The sequence below is a fragment of the Ranitomeya imitator genome, chromosome 4, assembly GCF_032444005.1.
Source record: "Ranitomeya imitator isolate aRanImi1 chromosome 4, aRanImi1.pri, whole genome shotgun sequence".
In the NCBI taxonomy this organism is placed as follows: Eukaryota; Metazoa; Chordata; class Amphibia; order Anura; family Dendrobatidae; genus Ranitomeya; species Ranitomeya imitator.
This window is the reverse complement of record NC_091285.1, coordinates 385,651,578-385,670,852: the sequence shown is the minus strand read 5'-3', so window position 1 is coordinate 385,670,852 and position 19,275 is coordinate 385,651,578. Positions and strand designations below refer to the sequence as shown.

General features: G+C 43.7%; 1 protein-coding gene across 1 annotated transcript in view; it reads left to right on the top strand.

Moving 5' to 3' along the window:
• The window catches only part of DHTKD1 (dehydrogenase E1 and transketolase domain containing 1), a 59,964-nt gene that overhangs the window by 25,933 nt on the left and 14,756 nt on the right, over positions 1-19,275 (top strand). The window contains exons 4-12 of the mRNA XM_069765217.1: positions 1,339-1,533; positions 3,513-3,782; positions 11,945-12,116; positions 12,493-12,691; positions 15,810-16,122; positions 16,227-16,311; positions 16,420-16,559; positions 16,959-17,109; positions 19,036-19,142. Of these exons, the coding sequence (XP_069621318.1) occupies positions 1,339-1,533; positions 3,513-3,782; positions 11,945-12,116; positions 12,493-12,691; positions 15,810-16,122; positions 16,227-16,311; positions 16,420-16,559; positions 16,959-17,109; positions 19,036-19,142 (1,632 nt within the window). The remainder of the gene's footprint in view (positions 1-1,338; positions 1,534-3,512; positions 3,783-11,944; positions 12,117-12,492; positions 12,692-15,809; positions 16,123-16,226; positions 16,312-16,419; positions 16,560-16,958; positions 17,110-19,035; positions 19,143-19,275) is intronic.

Sequence of the window (19,275 nt, the reverse complement as noted above, 5' to 3'; positions counted from 1 at the left end):
TAGCTGGCCATCGCTGGATCAAAAGATTCATAACTTCAGCAAGTAGACTATGTCCTAGTCCCCCTAGTTGGGTCCCCCCCCCGGACCTAAATTTAATACTCAATAGTTTAACTCATCCACCCTTTGAACCCTTGTCTTCTGTGCCCCTTAAAATCCTAACACTTCAAACAGTGTTCCTGGTCGCAATCACCACAGCTAGGCGCATAGGGGAGTTGCAAGCCTTGTCATTACAAGAGCCCTTCCTATCCATAAACTCTGATAGCATAGTCCTACGACTAGACCCCGCCTTTATGCCCAAAGTCGTTTTGGATTTTCATAGGGGTCAGGATGTGGTTTTGCCCTCATTTTGTCCAAACCCTTGCAACAAGGAGGAAAACTTCCATACCCTGGATGTCCGCAGGGTAGTCCTCCATTACGTAGAGCTGTCCAAGGCTTGGAGGGTCGACCAGAATCTATCCAGTTCTTGGGACAGAATAAAGGGAAGAAAGCGGCTAAGAGCACGATTGCAAGCTAGATAAAATGAGCCATCTGCCTTGCATATTCGGCAAAAGATCTCCCTCCGCTGATCTCGCTGAAGGCCCATCCTACCCGGTCGGTTTCCACGTCATGGGCAGCAAAAGGGAACACCTCATCAGAGCAGATATGCAGAGCCGCCACCTGGTCTTCTGTTCATACTATCATCAGACACTACAGGCTAAATTTCGACAGGGATCTGACTTTCGGCAGACGTGTTGTACAGGCCGTAGTCCCTCCCTAAAAAAATTAACGTTGGTATAACTCCAAGGTGACTGTCGTGTAAGGTGACTAGAGAAAATAGAATTAGACTTACCGGTAATTCGGTTTCTAGGAACCTTCCACGACAGCACTAATTTCCCTCCCTGATGTGATGTTCACTGGATGATTCCTGCACTTTAGTGGTAACTATTCACGCTAGTATGGCCAGAAAAAACACTGGACATAGCAGGAAGGGGAGGGTTATTTAACCTCTTTGTGTTCCTGTCCCCCATTAGGGCGGGGAGACATCCTCCAAGATGACTGTCGTGGAAGGTTCCTAGAAACCGAATTACCGGTAAGTCTAATTCTATTTTCAGCGTTGGCAGGGACCCGAACTAAAAGAGCCACCTTGACAGAATGCAGCACAAGGTGGCTCTTTTAGTTAAAAACACCTGGGGGAGGTGACAGGTTCCCTTTAAATGACGTAAAACATTCATAAATTTGGTCTAGGCATTTACCAGGAAGGGTCTCAATTTGCACAACATTTTGGATGCAAACACTTTGATAAATGTCCTCCAGTGTCCTTTGTCAGAATGTTTACTTATCTCTTTTTCTTGTACATAGGAATTTGATCATTTTTTGGCTACCAAATTTTCAACTGTAAAACGATATGGAGGAGAGGGAGCAGAAAGCATGATGGCTTTCTTCCTTGAGATGTTTAAAATGTGTTCCTTCAGTGGTGTCACAGATGTGATTATAGGAATGCCGCACAGAGGGCGACTTAACCTTCTCACTGGACTTCTCCAGTTTCCACCAGAGGTAATATTTAAGCAAAAATAATCCATAATGCAAAGCAATACACTTTAATGGGGTTTTCTGCTTTCAGAAAAACCCTGTCCTGTCGGCTGTAATTTTATTCTAAAAAAAAAAATATTAACCTTTTATTACTCCCCCTCCTTGGGTCCAGCTATGAGTTTCCACCATTGCTCCAGGTATCTGCAGTGGTGATGATACATCATCAGTGCTGCAGCCAAAAAGGGAGCTCGGCGGCTCTGCCCGAGTTGACAGTGCGAGATGCTTAAAGCAGCTGTGATCACTGATTGTCTGCAGTGCTGTTGATGTGACGTCAGTGTTGCAGACAGTAGTCATCAAGAGCAGTGGCAAAGACTAAGCGTTCGACCCTTGGAGGGGGAGTAAAGCAGTTTGTTTGTTTTTTGTCTCATTTTTAAAACAAACCGCCTGGGAACAGGGGTCTTGTGAAACCAGAATACCGATTTAGGCCGGTGTCCCACTTGCAACTGCAATGCGAGAAACTCTCCTCAATACCCGGCACTGCCATCGGCACTCGGGACCGGAGTGTGCAGCTGCATGTATTTCTATGCAACTGAATGCTCTGGTTCGAACCGCCAGCGGCAGTGCCGGGTGTTGAGGCGAGTTTCTCACATTGCAGTTGCAAGTAGGACACCGGTCATTGCTGCTGTGATGATGTGCCTGTGTGGTGGAGTGGCCTGCAGCTGGGGCTTTGCCTTGCACCATGGGCATGTGGGCTGTCAGGTTGCTCTCCCTGCTAATGTTCTGTGGCTTAGGTGGTGGACTGTGCAAGGCATCGTAGCTTTTAGGTTAGGAATTAGGGACCCACTGAGAGTTTCAACATGATGTAGTAATGGACTTCATATAGTCTGATCAGAATGGTAAGCTATGAACCTTATGTTTAGTATTTCTATGCAGCTGAACCCTTCCGGTCCCGAGTGCCGGTGGCAGTGCCGGGTATTGATGCGAGAGACTCGTGTGAGTTTTTTGCATTGCGTTCGCAAGTGTGACCCCAGTCTTAGGCTATGTGCACACATTGAGTAAAATTTCTGCAGCTCTTGGCAGGAAAAACGCGCGTTTTTCATGATTTGAGTGAAGTCAGTGGTGAAAAACACACAGAGAATTGACATGCAGCACATTAGTTATAGATGGGCCCTCGCCTCCACAAAACAGTACAGGATGTAATGTTTGCGGTATTAGGCCAGAGGAAGCGAAAAGCATTTCCCTTGAATGAAAACATTCAGGCTCTGATCAAAAAAGAGTGGGAAAAACCTAATAGGAAGAATTCATAATTGTCTTCACTTAAAAGAAAATACTCCTTCAAGGATGCAGCATCAACATCATGGGATAAAGCCCCCAAATTAGATGTTTCTGTTAAGGCCTCTAAAAAATCTACCCTCCACTTTGAAGACATGGGAACCTTGAAAGTTAAAAATTCTGATGCTCTGCTTAAAGGGGCATGGGAAAAATTGGGGGTAACCTTAGGCCCGCTATAGCAGCTACCTGTACCTCTTGATCCCTTATGATATGGGTGGATCAGGTATTTACCAATTTAATGGTGGAGGCAATGGCGCACATGAGAGAACAGGACATTTTGATAGTCCCTTATTTGGACCACTTTCTGGTAATAGGCGACTTGGCTCAACTTTGCAGAGAACAGCAGTTGGTATACATGCTGTGATGTCTGCAGCCTATGTAAACATATCAGCGGGGGAGGATTAGAGACCCTGTGCTGGAACAGAGTATTAATAATTTCATTATTCTAGCAGCGTTATTGCCTGTGGTAAGATTTTTAATTACGGTAACTTGAACTACCCATTTACTACTGGTGCAAAGCAAAAATGGTGGAGTGAAGCCGCTTCCATCTCTCATATTCATTGATTTGATTGGTTGCTATTGACAGCGCTTCTTCCTATCCTTTGCAACAGTTTTGATACATATCCCTGTTATTTCTTTCCACATTATATTTTGTTACCTTCTATTTCTAGTTGATGTTTCGTAAAATGCGAGGCTTAAGCGAGTTCCCTGAAAACTCTCCAGCAATAGGTGATGTCCTTTCCCATTTGACTTCATCTGTCGATTTGGATTTTGGATCAGATAAGGCTCTTCATGTCACAATGTTGCCCAATCCTTCTCACTTGGAAGCAATTAACCCGGTTGCTGTCGGCAAAGCTCGTGCAAGGCAACAGTCTTTGTCAGATGGGGACTATTCTTCAGATGGATCTGCACAACCTGGTGACAAAGTTGTGTGTCTTCAGGTAAATAGTTGCATTTAAAATGTATTTGTTTGACTCCTAAATCTAGAAAACCTATGATAAAAATAAAATAAGCAAGTACCCTGTAGTAAATAAATAAATTAAGAGTAATGGTAAAAGTGCATAACATAGGCCATCCCAACTCGACAAGATCTAGACAATTGGGACTGTCCTATCTCTAGTATTAAAGCTCTCTGTGTTAGCAAGCCTCAAAATAGATAGGGCAGGACCCAGACCTGACTGTTCAGACACCTGCCCATGGAAAGCTTCATAGACAAAATGCCCAGCTCAAAAAGGGGGAGCTACACCCCTGTTTGTACAAAAAACTAAAGCAACACCAAAGAAATGAGCCCGAACACACCTTGATTATACGTGCAGTGCATAGTTGCATGTTCACACTGTTTCTTTGGTGTTTATTCACAAAACTGCAAAATACCCATATAACGGAGTGTTTCTGATTTACATGTTACTTGATATACCGTATTTTCTGGCGTATAAGACGACCCCCAACTTTTCCATGTAAAATATGGAATTTGGGATATGCCCGCCGTATAAGACGGGGGTCATCTTATACGCCCAGTGATCTTATACGGCGTGTGGTTCCCAGGGTCTGGAGGAGAGGAGACTCTCCTTCAGGCCCTGGGATCCATATTCATGTAAAAAATAAAGAATAAAAATAAAAAACATGGATATACTCACCCTCGGACGGGCCCTGGCTCACAGCGCTGCTAGCGTCTCCCTCCGTTCCTGAGAATGCGGTGAGTGAAGGACCTTCGATGACGTCGCGGTCACATTTTTTATTTTTTACATGAATATGGATCCCAGGGCCTGAAGGAGAGTCTCCTCTCCTCCAGACCCTGGGAACCACACGCCGAAATGCAGGATCACTCGCTGCACACGACGTACCCGGCGTATAAGACGACCCCCGACTCTTGGGACATTTTTTAGGGGTCAAAAAGTCGTCTTATACGCTGGAAAATACGGTAACTACATTATGCAATAATCATGTCGATTCCTTTTTTACATAAATTATTTTGTAAAATATTTTTTTTGTTAATTACTCTTAGGATAAGTAACTGGTTCAGTTTATTTTTGTAGTAAAAGGACAAAATTAGGATTAAATGGTTGTTCCTGTAACCCATGAAATGGGCTTTGCATGGTCTCTTCTTGAATGGAGTTTAACCGCGCATACTCGACCTTCACTCTTTACTGCACAATTTCCAGCAGTCCCACAGGCAATAAGGCTACATTCCCACAATAAGCTTTTGATGCTGCAGAATTTCTGCACCTATTATTTAAACTAGATCACTTGGGTTTTTCACTACGTTTTTGTGAGCGTTTTTTAACTTTCAGTGAGGAAAATAAGTGTTTGATACAGTGCCGATTTTGCGCTTCAACTGTGAGAGACTGAATCTTTAAAAAAAAAAATCCAGAAAATCACATTGTATGATTTTTACATAATTTGCATTTCATTGCATGAAATAAGCATTTGATACTGTAGAAAAGCAGAACTTAATATTTGGTACAGAAACCTTTGCAATTACCCTACAAAGGGTCAGACTTTTCCTGTAGTTCTTGACCAAGTTTGCACATACTGCAGCAGGGATTTTGACTTATATCTCCATACAGATCTACTCCAGATCTTTTCAGGTTTAGGGACTGTGGGCTGTGCAGCATTGAATTTTAATTTTCCTCTGGGTTCAGGTCTGGAGACTGGCTAGTCCACTCCCAGGACCTTCGTACGGAGCCACTCCTTAGTTGCCCTGGCTGTGTTTCGGGTCATTGTCATGTTGTAAGACCCAGCCATGACCCATCTTCAATGCTCTTACTGAGGGAAGGAGTTGTTGGCCAAAATTTTGCGATACATGCGTGCCCTGCAGGATTTTAATCCATGACTACGTAGTGTGTTACTAACTGTAATGTTTGAGACTGTGATCCCAGTTCTCTTCAGGCCATTGAGCAAGCCCTTCCAGTCTGGTTCTGGGCTGATTCCTGAACTTTCTCAAAACCATCCTTACCCCATGAGGCGAGAACTTGCATGGGACCCCAGACGAAGATTGACTATCATTGTGTTTCTTCCATTTTCTATTAATTGAGCCAACAGTTGTTGCCTCCTCACCAAGCTGCTTGCCTATTGTCCTGTAGCCCATCCCAGCCTTGTGCAGGTCTACAATTTTGTCCTTGGTGTACTTGGACAGCTCTTTGGTCTTGGCCATGGTGGAGAGGTTGGAGCATGCCCAATTGAGTGTGTGGACAGGTGTCTTTTATTCAGGTAACCAGTTCAAACATGCTATTAATGCAGGTAATGAATGCAGAGTAGGAGGGCTTCTTAAAGTAAATCTAACAGGTCTGTGAGAGTCAGAATTCTTGCTGGTTGGTAGGTGATCAAATACTTATTTCATGCAATAAAATGCAATTCAATTATGTGAAAATCAGACAATGTGATTTTCTTGTTTTTATTTTTAGATTTAGTTGAAGTGTACCTACGATAAAAACGACAGACCTCTCCATTCTTTTTAGGTGGGAAAACTTGCAAACTCGTCAGTGTATCAAAATATTTATTTTCTCCACTGTACATCTTTATCACATTTTTGACACTACAGTTTTTGTCTTTTTGGTATGTCATGCTTTAAATAAAGCTGCTATGTTTTTGATACTTTAAAAAACTCTACTACTACACTTATGTGTGGATTACATGCATTTTTAAAGTGTATCTGCGATGGAAATGCACTAAAGACACCTGCACTTTTTGCTGTGGATTTTCCACATCTATATGTTTATTTATAAAGCTAAGCTGGGAAGCGGCGAAATGCGCGTCGGGGACGTACGGAGTGTGGTGCTGCTTGTGGTGAGGATAACTTTCATTGTCATCTCCTTTACCACCCTTTACATTGCCCACCTGACACATCCTTATGGGTTATTAGTGCACTTGCACACATGGATTCGCAGTGTCTTTAGAGGGCAATGTCTTATTTATGTTATGGGACTCATGCTACAGCTGGAGGGAGGCTCCTGTTTATTCTAGGAGGGAGACATGTATTTCCTCACCACTAGTTATCCATACGGCAGGGATATTACGATATTTTTCCTGCAGCACTAACCATATTTTTGGTGTCTCTATTGTTCACATCGGTCTACTTTGTCTGTATATGTTTTTATGTTTTGGGATTGTTTATTGTTTGTATTGTTATTTAATAAAGACTGTTTTGAACTTTTTAAACAAACTCCTTTTTTGTTTCTCATGTATTCATGTAGATGTCTATGGAGGTGTACGCAGTGACTAGACATTTAGTTAGGGTCACACCATGAATCTGGATATTGTGGTATAAATGAGAAGGTGTGTCCAAACTTTTGGTCTTTACTGTACATTGTCAACTTCAGGATTACTAGAGGAAGAATATGCACATTTTTTCATCACTATGAGGCATGCCTATAAGCCCCAAATCAATAGTCGCCAAATTGATGACATCATCCATGCCATGATTCCTATTAATGGTAAAATCCTGATAAAAAAATACGATGGGAATATCAAATGCCCGCGATCGCCAGGAGTGAAGATATTGTGAATGTTGGGAATATCATAATTTTCTGAAACTGAAGTCACATCCCATGACCAGCCCTGTTATGAGTTGTTTAGGGAAGATGTATAGGTGTAACTTAGGTCCTGTAAAAAAATAAAAAAAAAAACACTGGATGTAGTTCACTGGATAAAATCTAGAATGTAATAGTCCTGTTCCTTTTGTTCTGTAAGCCACAATCCTGAAAGCCATACACTTCCTGAAACCAGGCGTATATCGGCCTATGAACGATTGGTGGTAGCTAATAATCTATCTTGGATTTTTGTGGAGTTAGCAGTGACCGTACTGGGGTATACATGTTCCATGCTTTGGAATTGGAGGTGTATGCACTATATGCCCACTGTGAGTTCTTCAGTAACCGGCCTTCGTGGTAACCGGCCTTCGTGGAAACTGCCCTTGGGTCAATTGTATAATTGACAATAAGGGGCAGCAGAGTTCTGTTTGACAAAAAACGAACAGCTGGCTGTAATATTTGACACATGATTTGATAAGAAAAAGCTCACACAAAAAGCTCTTGAAATGTTCTTTCTTTATCGCCTCTCATTGGGGGACACAGGAACCATGGGGTATATGCTCCTGCCACTATTCAAATAAAAAAGTTAGCTACTCCTCTACAGTGTACACCCCACCGACTGGCATTATACTCTTCAGTTTAGCTTAGGTTCAGTAGGAGGTGGACATGGGTCTTTCATTAGACCCTTATCTACCTCAATGTGCGTCGTTTTCTTTCAGGTTTTCCGGAGGGATACAGGGTGAACAGTCACACCTGTAGTCCCACAATACGGACTATGAGTACGGCGTGTACTGCCACCCCGTATCCTCATAGATCCCTCTCCAGGACCAAGAGCCTAGCACACAAGCATGCTTAGAAGTCCGGTCCTGGCTCCGTCCTCTACCCACTCGCCTACCAGAGCCTGTCGGTTGCGGAGACGAGGACGTCCATCAGCTCCCTGGACGTCTCATTCCCTTCTCAGGTTAGTATCGGCGTGGGAGGTTTGAGGTAAGTATTTCCCCATCCCAGATATCTCAAGGAGGTGGGGGGGTCTTATGAGGGGCTCCCAGATTACCTGGTCGTCGCTTGCGCCCAGACTGCAGCAGCACGACCCGGGTTTTCTATTTATTGCGCAGCAGGGGCACGTTTCTTTTTGCTGCGGCCCTTCTGTCACCTCCAGTCTGGCGCCTGTGCTGTAGACAGGCTGCCGTGCCGCTCCTCCCTGTGGCTCACGGGGGGGCCGCTCTCACAGCGCCGCGGTTTTATGGAGCACTTTTCTCCAGCGCGAGAGCCCTGACAGGCTGCCGTTACGCTCCCCCTGCGGCGCACTGCTCCGGCGCCGCGGTTTTATGGGGCACTTTTTTTCCCCAGCGCGACAGCCCTGTCAGGCTGCCGCGCCACTCCTCCTTGCGGCGCACTGCTCTGGTGCCAAGGGTTTTTTGTCTGCGAAGCTCTACAGCGGCAGCCTTGGCAGGCTGCTGCACCGCTTTTCTTCTGCGGCGCACTACTCCGGCGCTGCGGCCCTTTCCTCGGCCGCCGGCTTCTAATTTAGACAACGGCTTCTGCCGGGGTGTACTTCCGGTACCGCGCTCCTCCACTTCCGCTTTCTTCGGGCGGGCTTTCTCCCACCCAACAAGCTGTGTCCTTCTCTCTCCGCCCACCGGCGCCATCTTGGCTGACTCCGCCCCTTCCTCCATGCCGCTGCTTGTCAGAGCTCACACTTTGTGCCCGCACTTTTACCAATAGAACTCCGCAGAGCGCTCATTTCTGGGGGCACAGCACACAGGGCAGGAGCTTCATTTGCGCGGATTGCAGCACCAGAGGCCACAGGGCAGGAGCTCCAGCGCAAGCGGGACATCTCCTCCAGGCCTGCAGCAACCTGGTATCCGTTTTCTCGTCTGCCGTGAGTAGCTCTGCACTGCAGACTGACACCTCCCTCTGCCCCACTGTCCCCTAATCCGCTGGCATTTTCTTCAGGCCGCTGGTCGGCACAGGAGTCAACGTTGCCGATCAATGTCCTTGAGATCCGGGCCATTTTTCTGTCCCTTCGTCACTGGGAAAGGATTCTCAGGGGCCATCCAATCCGAATCCAGATGGAAAATGCCACGGCGGTGGCATATGTCAACCATCAAGGGGGGACTCGGAGCTCCTTGGCCGAGGTATCCAAGATTATTCTCTGGGCAGAGGTAACGGTTGCAGTGCATATCCCCGGCGTGGACAATTGGGCCGCCGGCTTCCTCAGCCGCGAGGGCCTCGCGGCAGGGGAACGGTCCTTGCATCCGGAGGTCTTCCATCAGATTTGTCTTCTATGGGGGACTCCGGACGTGGATCTCACGGCGTCTCGAATTAACAGAAAGGTTCCACAGTTCGTCTCCAGGTCTCGCGACCCTCTTGCAGTGGGCGTCTACGCTCTGGCCATTCCTTGGTCATAGTTCGTGCTGCCCTACCTGTTTCCACCCCTTCCATTACTTCCCAAACTGTTGAAAAAAATCAAAGCGGAAGGGGTGCCGGTCATTCTGATCGCCCCGAATTAGCCCAGGAGAGCTTGGTTCGCGGAGCTTGTCAATCTTCTCGCGGATGCTCCCTGGCGCCTTCCAGACAGGCCCGATCTGCTGTCTCAGGGTCCGATCTGCCACCCGAATTCTCGGTCACTCAGTTTAACAGAGTGGCTGTTGAGACCGCAGTTCTAAGAGCGTCCAGCCTTTTGGACCGGGTGATTCACACCATGATCCAGGCTCGGAAGCCTTCGTCTTCCAGGATCTGCTATCGTACCTGGAATGCTTACTTCCGTTGGTGCTAGTCCAACCGCGTTTCATCTATGTCCTTTTCTGCCTTCCATTTTGGCCATTCTTCAGGCAGGACTGGATTCGGGCCTGGCTCTTAGTTCCCTGAAGGGCCAGGTCTCTGCGCTTTCCATCCTTTTTCAGAAGACTTTAGCTTCCCGACCACAGGTTAAGACCTTCCTTCAAGGAGTAGCCCATGCTGTCCCTCCGTACAGGGCCCCTATGGACTCATGGGATTTAAACCTGGTACTGGACGTTCTGAGGGTTTCCCCCTTTGAGCCTCTCTGGGAGATCCCCCTGTCAGTTCTATCTTGGAAGGTGGCCTTTCTTGTGGCCATCACTTCTATCCGCCGCGTTTCCGAGTTGGCGGCCCTGTCTTGCCGCCCTCCGTTCTTGGTCATTCACCAGGACAAGGTGATCCTCAGGCCTCCGCCTTCCTTTCTCCCTAAGGTGGTTTCCACCTCAACGAGGACATCGTTCTACCTTCCTTTTGTCTGACTCCGACTCATCCTCTGGGGCGATCGCTGAACAAGCTGGGCCTCGTCAGGGCAGTGAGGATTTACCTGGATAGAACGTCTACCTTCCGGAAGACGGATTATCTTTTCGTCATTCCTGATGGCTCGCGCAGAGGCCAACCGGCTTCTAAGGCAACTATTGCTCGCTGGATCAGAACGGCAATTCTGGAGGCTTACCGGGTCAAGAACAGAGTGCCCCCTCCTGGGATCAAGGCTCACTCTACCCGGGCAGTCGGCGCCTCCTGGGCGGTGCACCACAGGGCTTCCGCCTTACAGCTTTGCAAAGCGGCAACTTGGTCTTCCATCCACACGTTCGCCAAATTTTACAAGGTCCATACCTACGCTTCAGCCGCTAGGGACTGCTTTGGGACGTCCCATGGTTCCTGTGTCCCCCAATGAGAGGCGATAGAGAAAACAGGATTTTTGGTTGCTTACCTTAAAATCTGTTTCTTGGAGCCTCCATTGGGGGACACAGCACCCTCCCAATGTTTCTGTTTTATGTTCTATGACTGTTCTCACATTTACAGTTCTCAAGTTTGTGGTTATGGTTTTCAACCTTGTTATTTATCTCCTACTGCTTTCTCACTAACTGAAGAGTATAATGCCAGTCGGTGGGGTGTACACTGCAGAGGAGGAGCTATCTTTTTTATTTGCATAGTGTCAGCCTCCTAGTGGCAGCAGCATACACCCCATGGTTCCTGTGTCCCCCAATGGAGGCTCCAAGAAACAGATTTTACGGTAAGCAACCAAAAATCCTGTTTTTTCCAGTACCTGTAGTTAAAGGAGTTATCTTGGACATTTTTTTTTTCCAATGCGGCTAAGTTCTTATTGGCAGGTAGTTGCTAAGTACCTGCCTATGCTGCCTTGCAATGATATCTCCTGGTCCAGGGCGGTCATAGACCACTGCTGTCATTGTATCTCCTGCTTTTTGTGACATCATGTTGACCGAGCAGTTCTTTCTTTTCTGCTCTATTGACAGGGTAACACTGCCTACATCATGTTCAATGACAGCCTGCACGGCTGTTATCACTAATTTCACTAACTTGTCAGTGACGCCTCGTAAGTAGAGCAGAATGGAACAGAAAGGCACTGCTCTGTCGCCATGACGTCGTGAGAAGGGAGAGTCGCTGGCAGAAGCAGTTGTGCTGCGAGCGATTATCGTAGGGCAGCTCAGGCAGGTAGTTGGCAACTGCATGTTAATAACAGCACATTTCTATCTTCATGATATGTTATACATTTTTCTTCAGTGTTTGTTTGTACAGTGGATACACTGTCTATTCATTTTCTTCTTTATTAGGTTCATGGTGATGCTTCTTTTTCTGGTCAAGGCATTGTACCTGAGACGTTTACACTTTCAAACCTTCCTCATTACCGAATAGGAGGAAGCATTCATTTAATTGTTAACAATCAATTAGGATTTACCACTCCTTCGGACCTTGGTAGATCATCATTGTATAGCAGTGATGTTGGTAAGTGTCCAACCCTTTAAGATAGTGTAAAATGTATTGATTTTGCCTTTTGTTTAAAACTTTCTAAATAAAAATGTTGAATGGATGTTAGTGAGATTTGCTGGTCCATGTCAGTGGACTGGTGCAACCTTTGCTTCTGGTGTTATTGAACATGGCTGTCAAATCCACTGACACCACCCCACGTGACTCGGCAATGTTTATTCCACACCCAAATCTTGCAACAAAGAGGTCCATGCACAGTGTCAGTAAAACCATATTTCACCAGGACATGAAGAAGCATATGTATTCTGTACGCTTCCAGAGTCCTTTCTCGGAGCATGGTTACAGAATATGGTTTACAGTAATAATTATAATTTCCTGATTTCTTGGAATGTAGGTAAAATTGTTGGTTGTGCAATAATTCATGTGAATGGAGATTGTCCTGAAGAAGTTGTGCGAGCAACACGATTAGCAGTGGAATATCAAAGACTTTTTAGAAAGGACGTGATTGTGGATTTATTGTGCTATCGACAGTGGGGTCACAATGAGCTCGATGAGCCCTTCTTTACTAATCCTGGAATGTACAAAATTATCCGGTGAGTTCACATTTTATTATACTTGCCATACCAATCTAGACAAATGGTAAGGGTCTGTGTCCAGACAGCTGTATGCAGGTGTAAACCTGTCACAGGAACACTCTTGAGCCTTTGGTATATTTAGTTGAATCTATAGTGATAGAACATTGTAGGGATTAATTGTGTTACTAAAAACTGTCCACAATTTGTTAAAAAAAAATACAAAACAAGTCCAGTGCTGAGTCTCTGCTGCTGCTGCTGCTGTTGCTCTCAGTGCATGTTATTGTCTGCAGCTCAAAAGTGACATCGACAGCACTGCAGCCAATCGGTGAGATCAGCAGCTCTGCCCAAGAAGTCAGCGCGAACTGCTACTGTGCTATCGATGTGACGTCAGCTTTACATACAATAACAGACACTGGGAGCATTCTCAGCGAGGCTGAGCAAGTAGTGTTTAATTTTTAAGCAAAAAGCCTGAAGAAGCTGAAAAACTACTTTAGTATATACTTTGCATATGGGCGTAGGTGTCTGTTCACCCTGGGGTCCTTTTACGGCACATGCCGATTGTGTTACAAAGCCGCCATTATAACAGTGGGATCTAGAGCCAATTAAATGCCACTGTCCGTCTCTGACAGCAAAACTTTAATTTACGGTACGTTGTTGCAACGTGATGGTTGGACACCAGCCAGGGGTCTGCTAAAGGCTTCCATCACTGCCATATGGGTACTCTGTAAAGCATGGTTGAGCTCTATAGGAGATAGAGATTTATGATATACACTGCAATAGTAAGGCATTGCAGTATATAGTATATCAAACGATCACCGTTTCAAGTTCTACAGGCAGACCAAAAAAATAAATGTTTTTAAAAATATAAAAAATATATTTTTATAAAATGATAACTTAAAGTGCCTCTCTTTTTCCCTTTAAAAATTAAGCTAGATCTATCAAAGTATAAAATTATCAATTATCCCAAATGGTAAATGCAGTGGGGAAAATAAGTATTTCATTTTGCAAGTTTTCCCACCTACAAATAATGGAAAGGTCTGTAGTTTTTATCGTAGGTACACTTCAACTGTGAGAGTCAGAATCTTAAAACATAAAATCACATTGTATGATTTTTACATAATTAATTTGCATTTTATTGCAGGAAATAAGTATTTAATACAATAGAAAAACAGAACTTAATATTTGGCACAGAAACCTTTGCTTCCAATTACAGAGGTCAGACTTTTCTTGTAGTTCTTGACTAAGTTTGCACACACTGCAGCAGGGATTTTAGCCCACTAAGTGTCCCTACGATAAAACAAACCTCTTCATTCTTTGTAGGTGGGAAAAGTTGTAAAATAAACAGTTATCACTTATTTTACCCACTGTACCTAAAGTGATAAAAAACTTGAAATTTTCGCATTTTGTATTTTTGGTCAACCTCAGCTCAGCATGCAAAAAACAATCCCTCACACAGCTCCATTTATGGTAAAAGGAAACAAACATTATGGGTCTTGGACAGTGGCTAATTTTATTTTATTTTTTTAATACATAACTTATGAATTTTTTTTCACCACTTAAAGCACCACTCCATAGTTTTTATTTTTTTTATTGCACCGCTGGAGTGATGCTTTAAATGTAATTCCCCTGTCTTACAATCAACTGTCACCACCTTCTTCCTTTTCCAGTGTCGATCCCGTCGGTCTCCAGTGAAAGTGACCTGTCGGCAGCTCCAGTGTTTCATGGAGCGCGCCAGAAATCACTTTTCAGTACAAGTCTGTGAGGGCCTCGTTCTGACTCTTATAGAGTTGCATTGAGCTCTTGGGACGTAACTTCTGACTTTTGGACAGTCAGAAATTATGGGCACATGATGACGCCGCAGGACTGGAGCGGTGTCAGTAAAAGGTGAAGCTGCCTGAAAGGGAGTACATGTACGGGAGCATGGGGCTTACATTTAAAGTGCCACTCCAGCCCTGAAAAAAAAACACTGGAGTGGTGCTTAAAAAAAAAAAAAAAAAAAAAATCTGTTCATCTTTGATTTTGCTGTAATCGTACTTATCTGGAAAATCAAGTTTCCAGGTAATTTTTACCACACAATAAATCCTATAACAATAAAAAAAATGTAAAAAAAACGATGGTGGAATTCCATTTTCATTTTTCAACATTTCATCCCAATCTTCAGTAAGTTTTATGGTAAGATGAATGATGCCATTCAAAAATACAATTTATCCCACAAAAAACAAGCCCTCAAATGGCTAGGGGTCTTAGAGTTCAATGCAGGGCCGGACCGACCATCTGGCAAATGCCAGAAGGGCCTGTCTTGTTGTGGGCCTCCTTGTCTGATATGTTGGGTTCTCAAGACTCCCATACTGTTAAGAGTTGTGACAGAAGCATCATAAGAAATATTGGTCTTGTAGTAAATCTTGTTTTCCTCCATGCAGGTTAAAGGGAACCTGTCACCCCGAGAATCGCGGGTGAGGTAAGCCCACCGGCATCAGGGGCTTATCTACAGCATTCTGTAATGCTGTAGATAAGCCCCCGATGTTACCTGAAAGAGGAGAAAAAGACGTTATATTATACTCACCCATGGACGGTCCCGCTGCTGGTCAGGTCAAACGGGCATCTCCGGTCCGCTCCGGCGCCTCCCATCTTCATTACAAGACGTCCTCTTCTGATCTACAGCCACGGCTCCGGCGCAGGCGTACTTTGCTCTGCCCTGTTGAGGGCAGAGGATAGTACTGCAGTGCGCAGGCGCCGGAAAGGTCAGAGGCCCGGCGCCTGCGCACTGCAGTACTTTGGACCCGTAGAAGCGCCGTAGCGCGAAACGGCTGTCGTCCGGTCTCTCCTCACTCCCGCTCCCTCATAGATCACTGCGTATGCCGGTTCATACTATGTATAGTATGTTTTGCTGAATAAAGAGCACACTTGGAAGAAGCGCAAGGGTGAGTGCTGCATCATTTTTCTTCTCATTATATGGATTAGTAATATATCCCATCGGGTGCTTGGAGATTGGGATAGTATGGGCCTGTGTGATGCCAGGGCTGAATTTCAGTCCCAGTCCATACCTGGTTCAATGTACTATATATAATATATATAGATAGATAGATAGAAAGTTCATTATGTCAATTACATTACAGTTATAGTATTTTTTTTGCAGGTCGCGAAAAAGTATCCCAGATGTATACGCTGAGAATTTAGTATCTGTTGGACTGTTAACTACAGAAGAAGTTGGAGATATAAAGACCACTTACTACACCAAATTAAGTGACCATCTCAACAACATGACTTTATACACACCGCCACCAACTAACCTTCAGGCTAATTGGAGCGAGATGATTGAACCAAGTAATCGGTTAACAACATGGGACACCGGCGTTCCTGTTAATTTACTCCAATTTATCGGGGCCAAATCTGTAGAAGTTCCTGAGGAAATTCAGATGCACAGCCATCTTCTAAAGATGCATGCACAGGTTGAGTCTAAAGACCGTTCCCTCATTTATACATTTGTGGGATCCAACCTATTTATCAGTTTTAGTAAATGAGTGAATGTAATTTTATGTATATTTATATTTAGTCTAGAATACAGAAGCTCCAGGAAGGTACAAAGTTAGATTGGGCTACTGCTGAAGCTTTGGCTTTTGGCTCTTTGCTTTGTCAAGGTAAGGTATCATTTCTAAACTAATACTTTTCATAAATAAACTTTTTTTCATAATGTGTATGTGAATTTTTGATGGATATATATATGACACTTTTCTTTCCATTTAAAGGGTTTCATGTTCGACTAAGTGGACAAGATGTAGGACGAGGAACCTTCAGTCAAAGACATGCCATGGTGGTTTGTCAAGAGACTAATGACACTTATATTCCGCTGAACAATATAATATCGGACCAAAAAGACTTTTTGGAGGTTTGTTTCCCTAAAACCATGAATAATGCACTACTATATTGCATATTGTATTTACATTGGCATCATGACTTTTATTTCTGACCATTAGAACATAAACCTTGGCAGTTCCATTGTGTAATAGATCCAGAAAAATCCAATTGTAAAAAAAATCCAATTATAATGGATCAAGTTTCAGATTTATTTTGAGAAAAGACTAAACATTTCCAGCAATTGGAGAGCAACAAACACCTGCTAATACGAATTCCAACATGTAAATCATTTTGTCGTTTACTTCATCCTGGAATTGCTTTTGATCATACAATTGCTGCTCACTAGCAACGCTCTATTTTAACAAGAAAAGGCTGCATGCTATCATTCCACTATTTACTATAGCTATCCTTTTTTCCCCTCTAACTACAGGTAAGCAATAGTGCGTTATCAGAGGAAGCTGTCCTTGGATTCGAATACGGCATGAGTATTGAAAGTCCCAAGTTGCTGCCAATTTGGGAGGCACAGTTTGGAGATTTTTTCAATGGAGCACAGATAATATTTGACACCTTCATTTCTGGAGGTAGGATAGTATTAAATAACTTTTAAAGTAAAAAAGACTGCATTTGAGAATAAACCAATCAAAGTGACTACATAAATAAAGTTATGTAATGTTTTTTTTCTTACCCTAAATCAGATGTATTTGCTGTTTCTTTTTAAAAAGTTTAATGCTGTTACCAAAGTAAATTGAAAACTGAATGTAATAACTTTTCATTGTCTTTAGTCACTGTATTTTACCAGGTTGTTTTGCATGGAATGAATGCCTCATCAGCAGTGATGAGCGAAGGTGCTTGAATATCATCTTATCCTAGCACGCTGAGGTATTATCAGAGCATCTTGGGTGTGCTCATATATTATGTTTGAGTCTCTGCGGCTGCATGGTTTGCAGCTATTAGACAGCCTAACACATTTGGGGATTGCTTGTTTGTTACACAATCCCCACATGTGTTGAGGCTGTCTAACACCTGCAAATCCTGCAGCCACAGAGGCTCGACCATAATATGCGAGCACGCCTAGATTCTCAGATAACACCCGAGCATGCTCTGAAAAGACTTCTGAGCACGTTTGCTCATCCACTACTCATCAACCATTTGATTTGACCTTTATTAACACTGTAGTGTGGATATCGGTAAGATAAAATGTCATGAATCTCAGTTTTTCACGTATCTGCAGATGATATATTAATGGGGGTTTTGTGCTTGTTACCTGCCAGTAGATCACATGTGTACCGGTCTGTGAGCAGCCCCTCTCCCCGACCATTTCTTATCAGAATAGCTTTGGTGATAATTAATGGTCAGTAGACAGAAGCTCAGGATTACCAAACATAACACTTTTTTGGCAAATGTGTTATGAAATTGCTATTCAAAGCACCAGTCCAGTGTACTTTTTAGTTCAGCGCTGGAGTGGTGCTACTAAACGAAGTTCCCTGACCTTTGCCTTAGGCTGTGTGCACACGTTGCGGTTTTTTCGCGTTTTTTCCCAATAAAAACGCTATAAAACCGCAAAAAAACCGCATACAATAAGCATCCCATCATTTAGAATGAATTCCGCATGTTTTGTGCACATGATGCGTTTTTTTCCGCGAAAAAAATGCATTGCGGCAAAAAAACGCAGCATGTTCATTAATTTTCCGTTTTTTTTTGCGGATTTCCCACTCCAAAATGCATTGGGAAGTGTCCGGAAAAAACCGTGGCAAAAACGCGTCAAAATTGCGGCAAAAACGCATGTGATTTTCTTGCGTATTTCTTGCAGAAAATGTCCGGAATTCTCAGGAATTTTCTGCGAGAAATCCTGAACGTGTGCACATAGCCTTATGGTTACCAGCCACCATCTTCAGCTCTTCCCTTATTGTCACCGCAACTTTTGAGTGAGCAGAGGTCAAAAGGAAACGGTCACAAGCTCTGTGTAAGTTTATAAGAGCCTTGTTCTGGCCTCGATCTGGCTCTCATAGATTTGCATTGAGTTCTGACTTTTGGATCACTGCAGCAAACACTGCAATAAAATATGTTGTAATTGTACAGTTTTGTCAAACGCTTTGTGCGGTCATAGTTAAAAAGAAATATATCACTTCAAACTCAAAAAAAAGGATTTTAATTTTGAAATTGTAAAATGCCAAACCTGCAATTTATCACAAATCTTTTTTTCTTTAATACTATATTAGACAGCTAGTCAGATTTTCAATCACTGAGTTAGTTATTGTAAAAATAAGACACAGCAATGCAAAATGTCAGTTTCCAATGGAAGGATAGAAAATTCTGATTTCATATCTGTCTCCTGCGGCGATCTGTCATCTCATTGTCCTTTTTTGGACCGGAACTGATGTAAGTATGCATTAGCATCTACCCCCTTGTACTCGGGATTTTATGGAAATATATTTGTGACAGTGGCCAAATTCTGCAAAATATATCAGTTTCATACTACATGGCTAAATTTCTTTTTGCCCAAATAGGTGAGGCAAAGTGGCTTTTACAGAGTGGAATTGTGATCCTTCTGCCACACGGTTATGATGGTGCTGGTCCAGAACATTCTTCCTGCCGCATTGAACGCTTTTTACAGGTAGTCGCAAATATAAAAGCCAGATTTTATTATTCTGCTATGTAACACTAACTTCCAAAGCAAATAAAAGATTAGCCACTCATATTGGTTGTCCACTTGATAAATTAGAGAGATAGATTTGGTATTTCTGTAA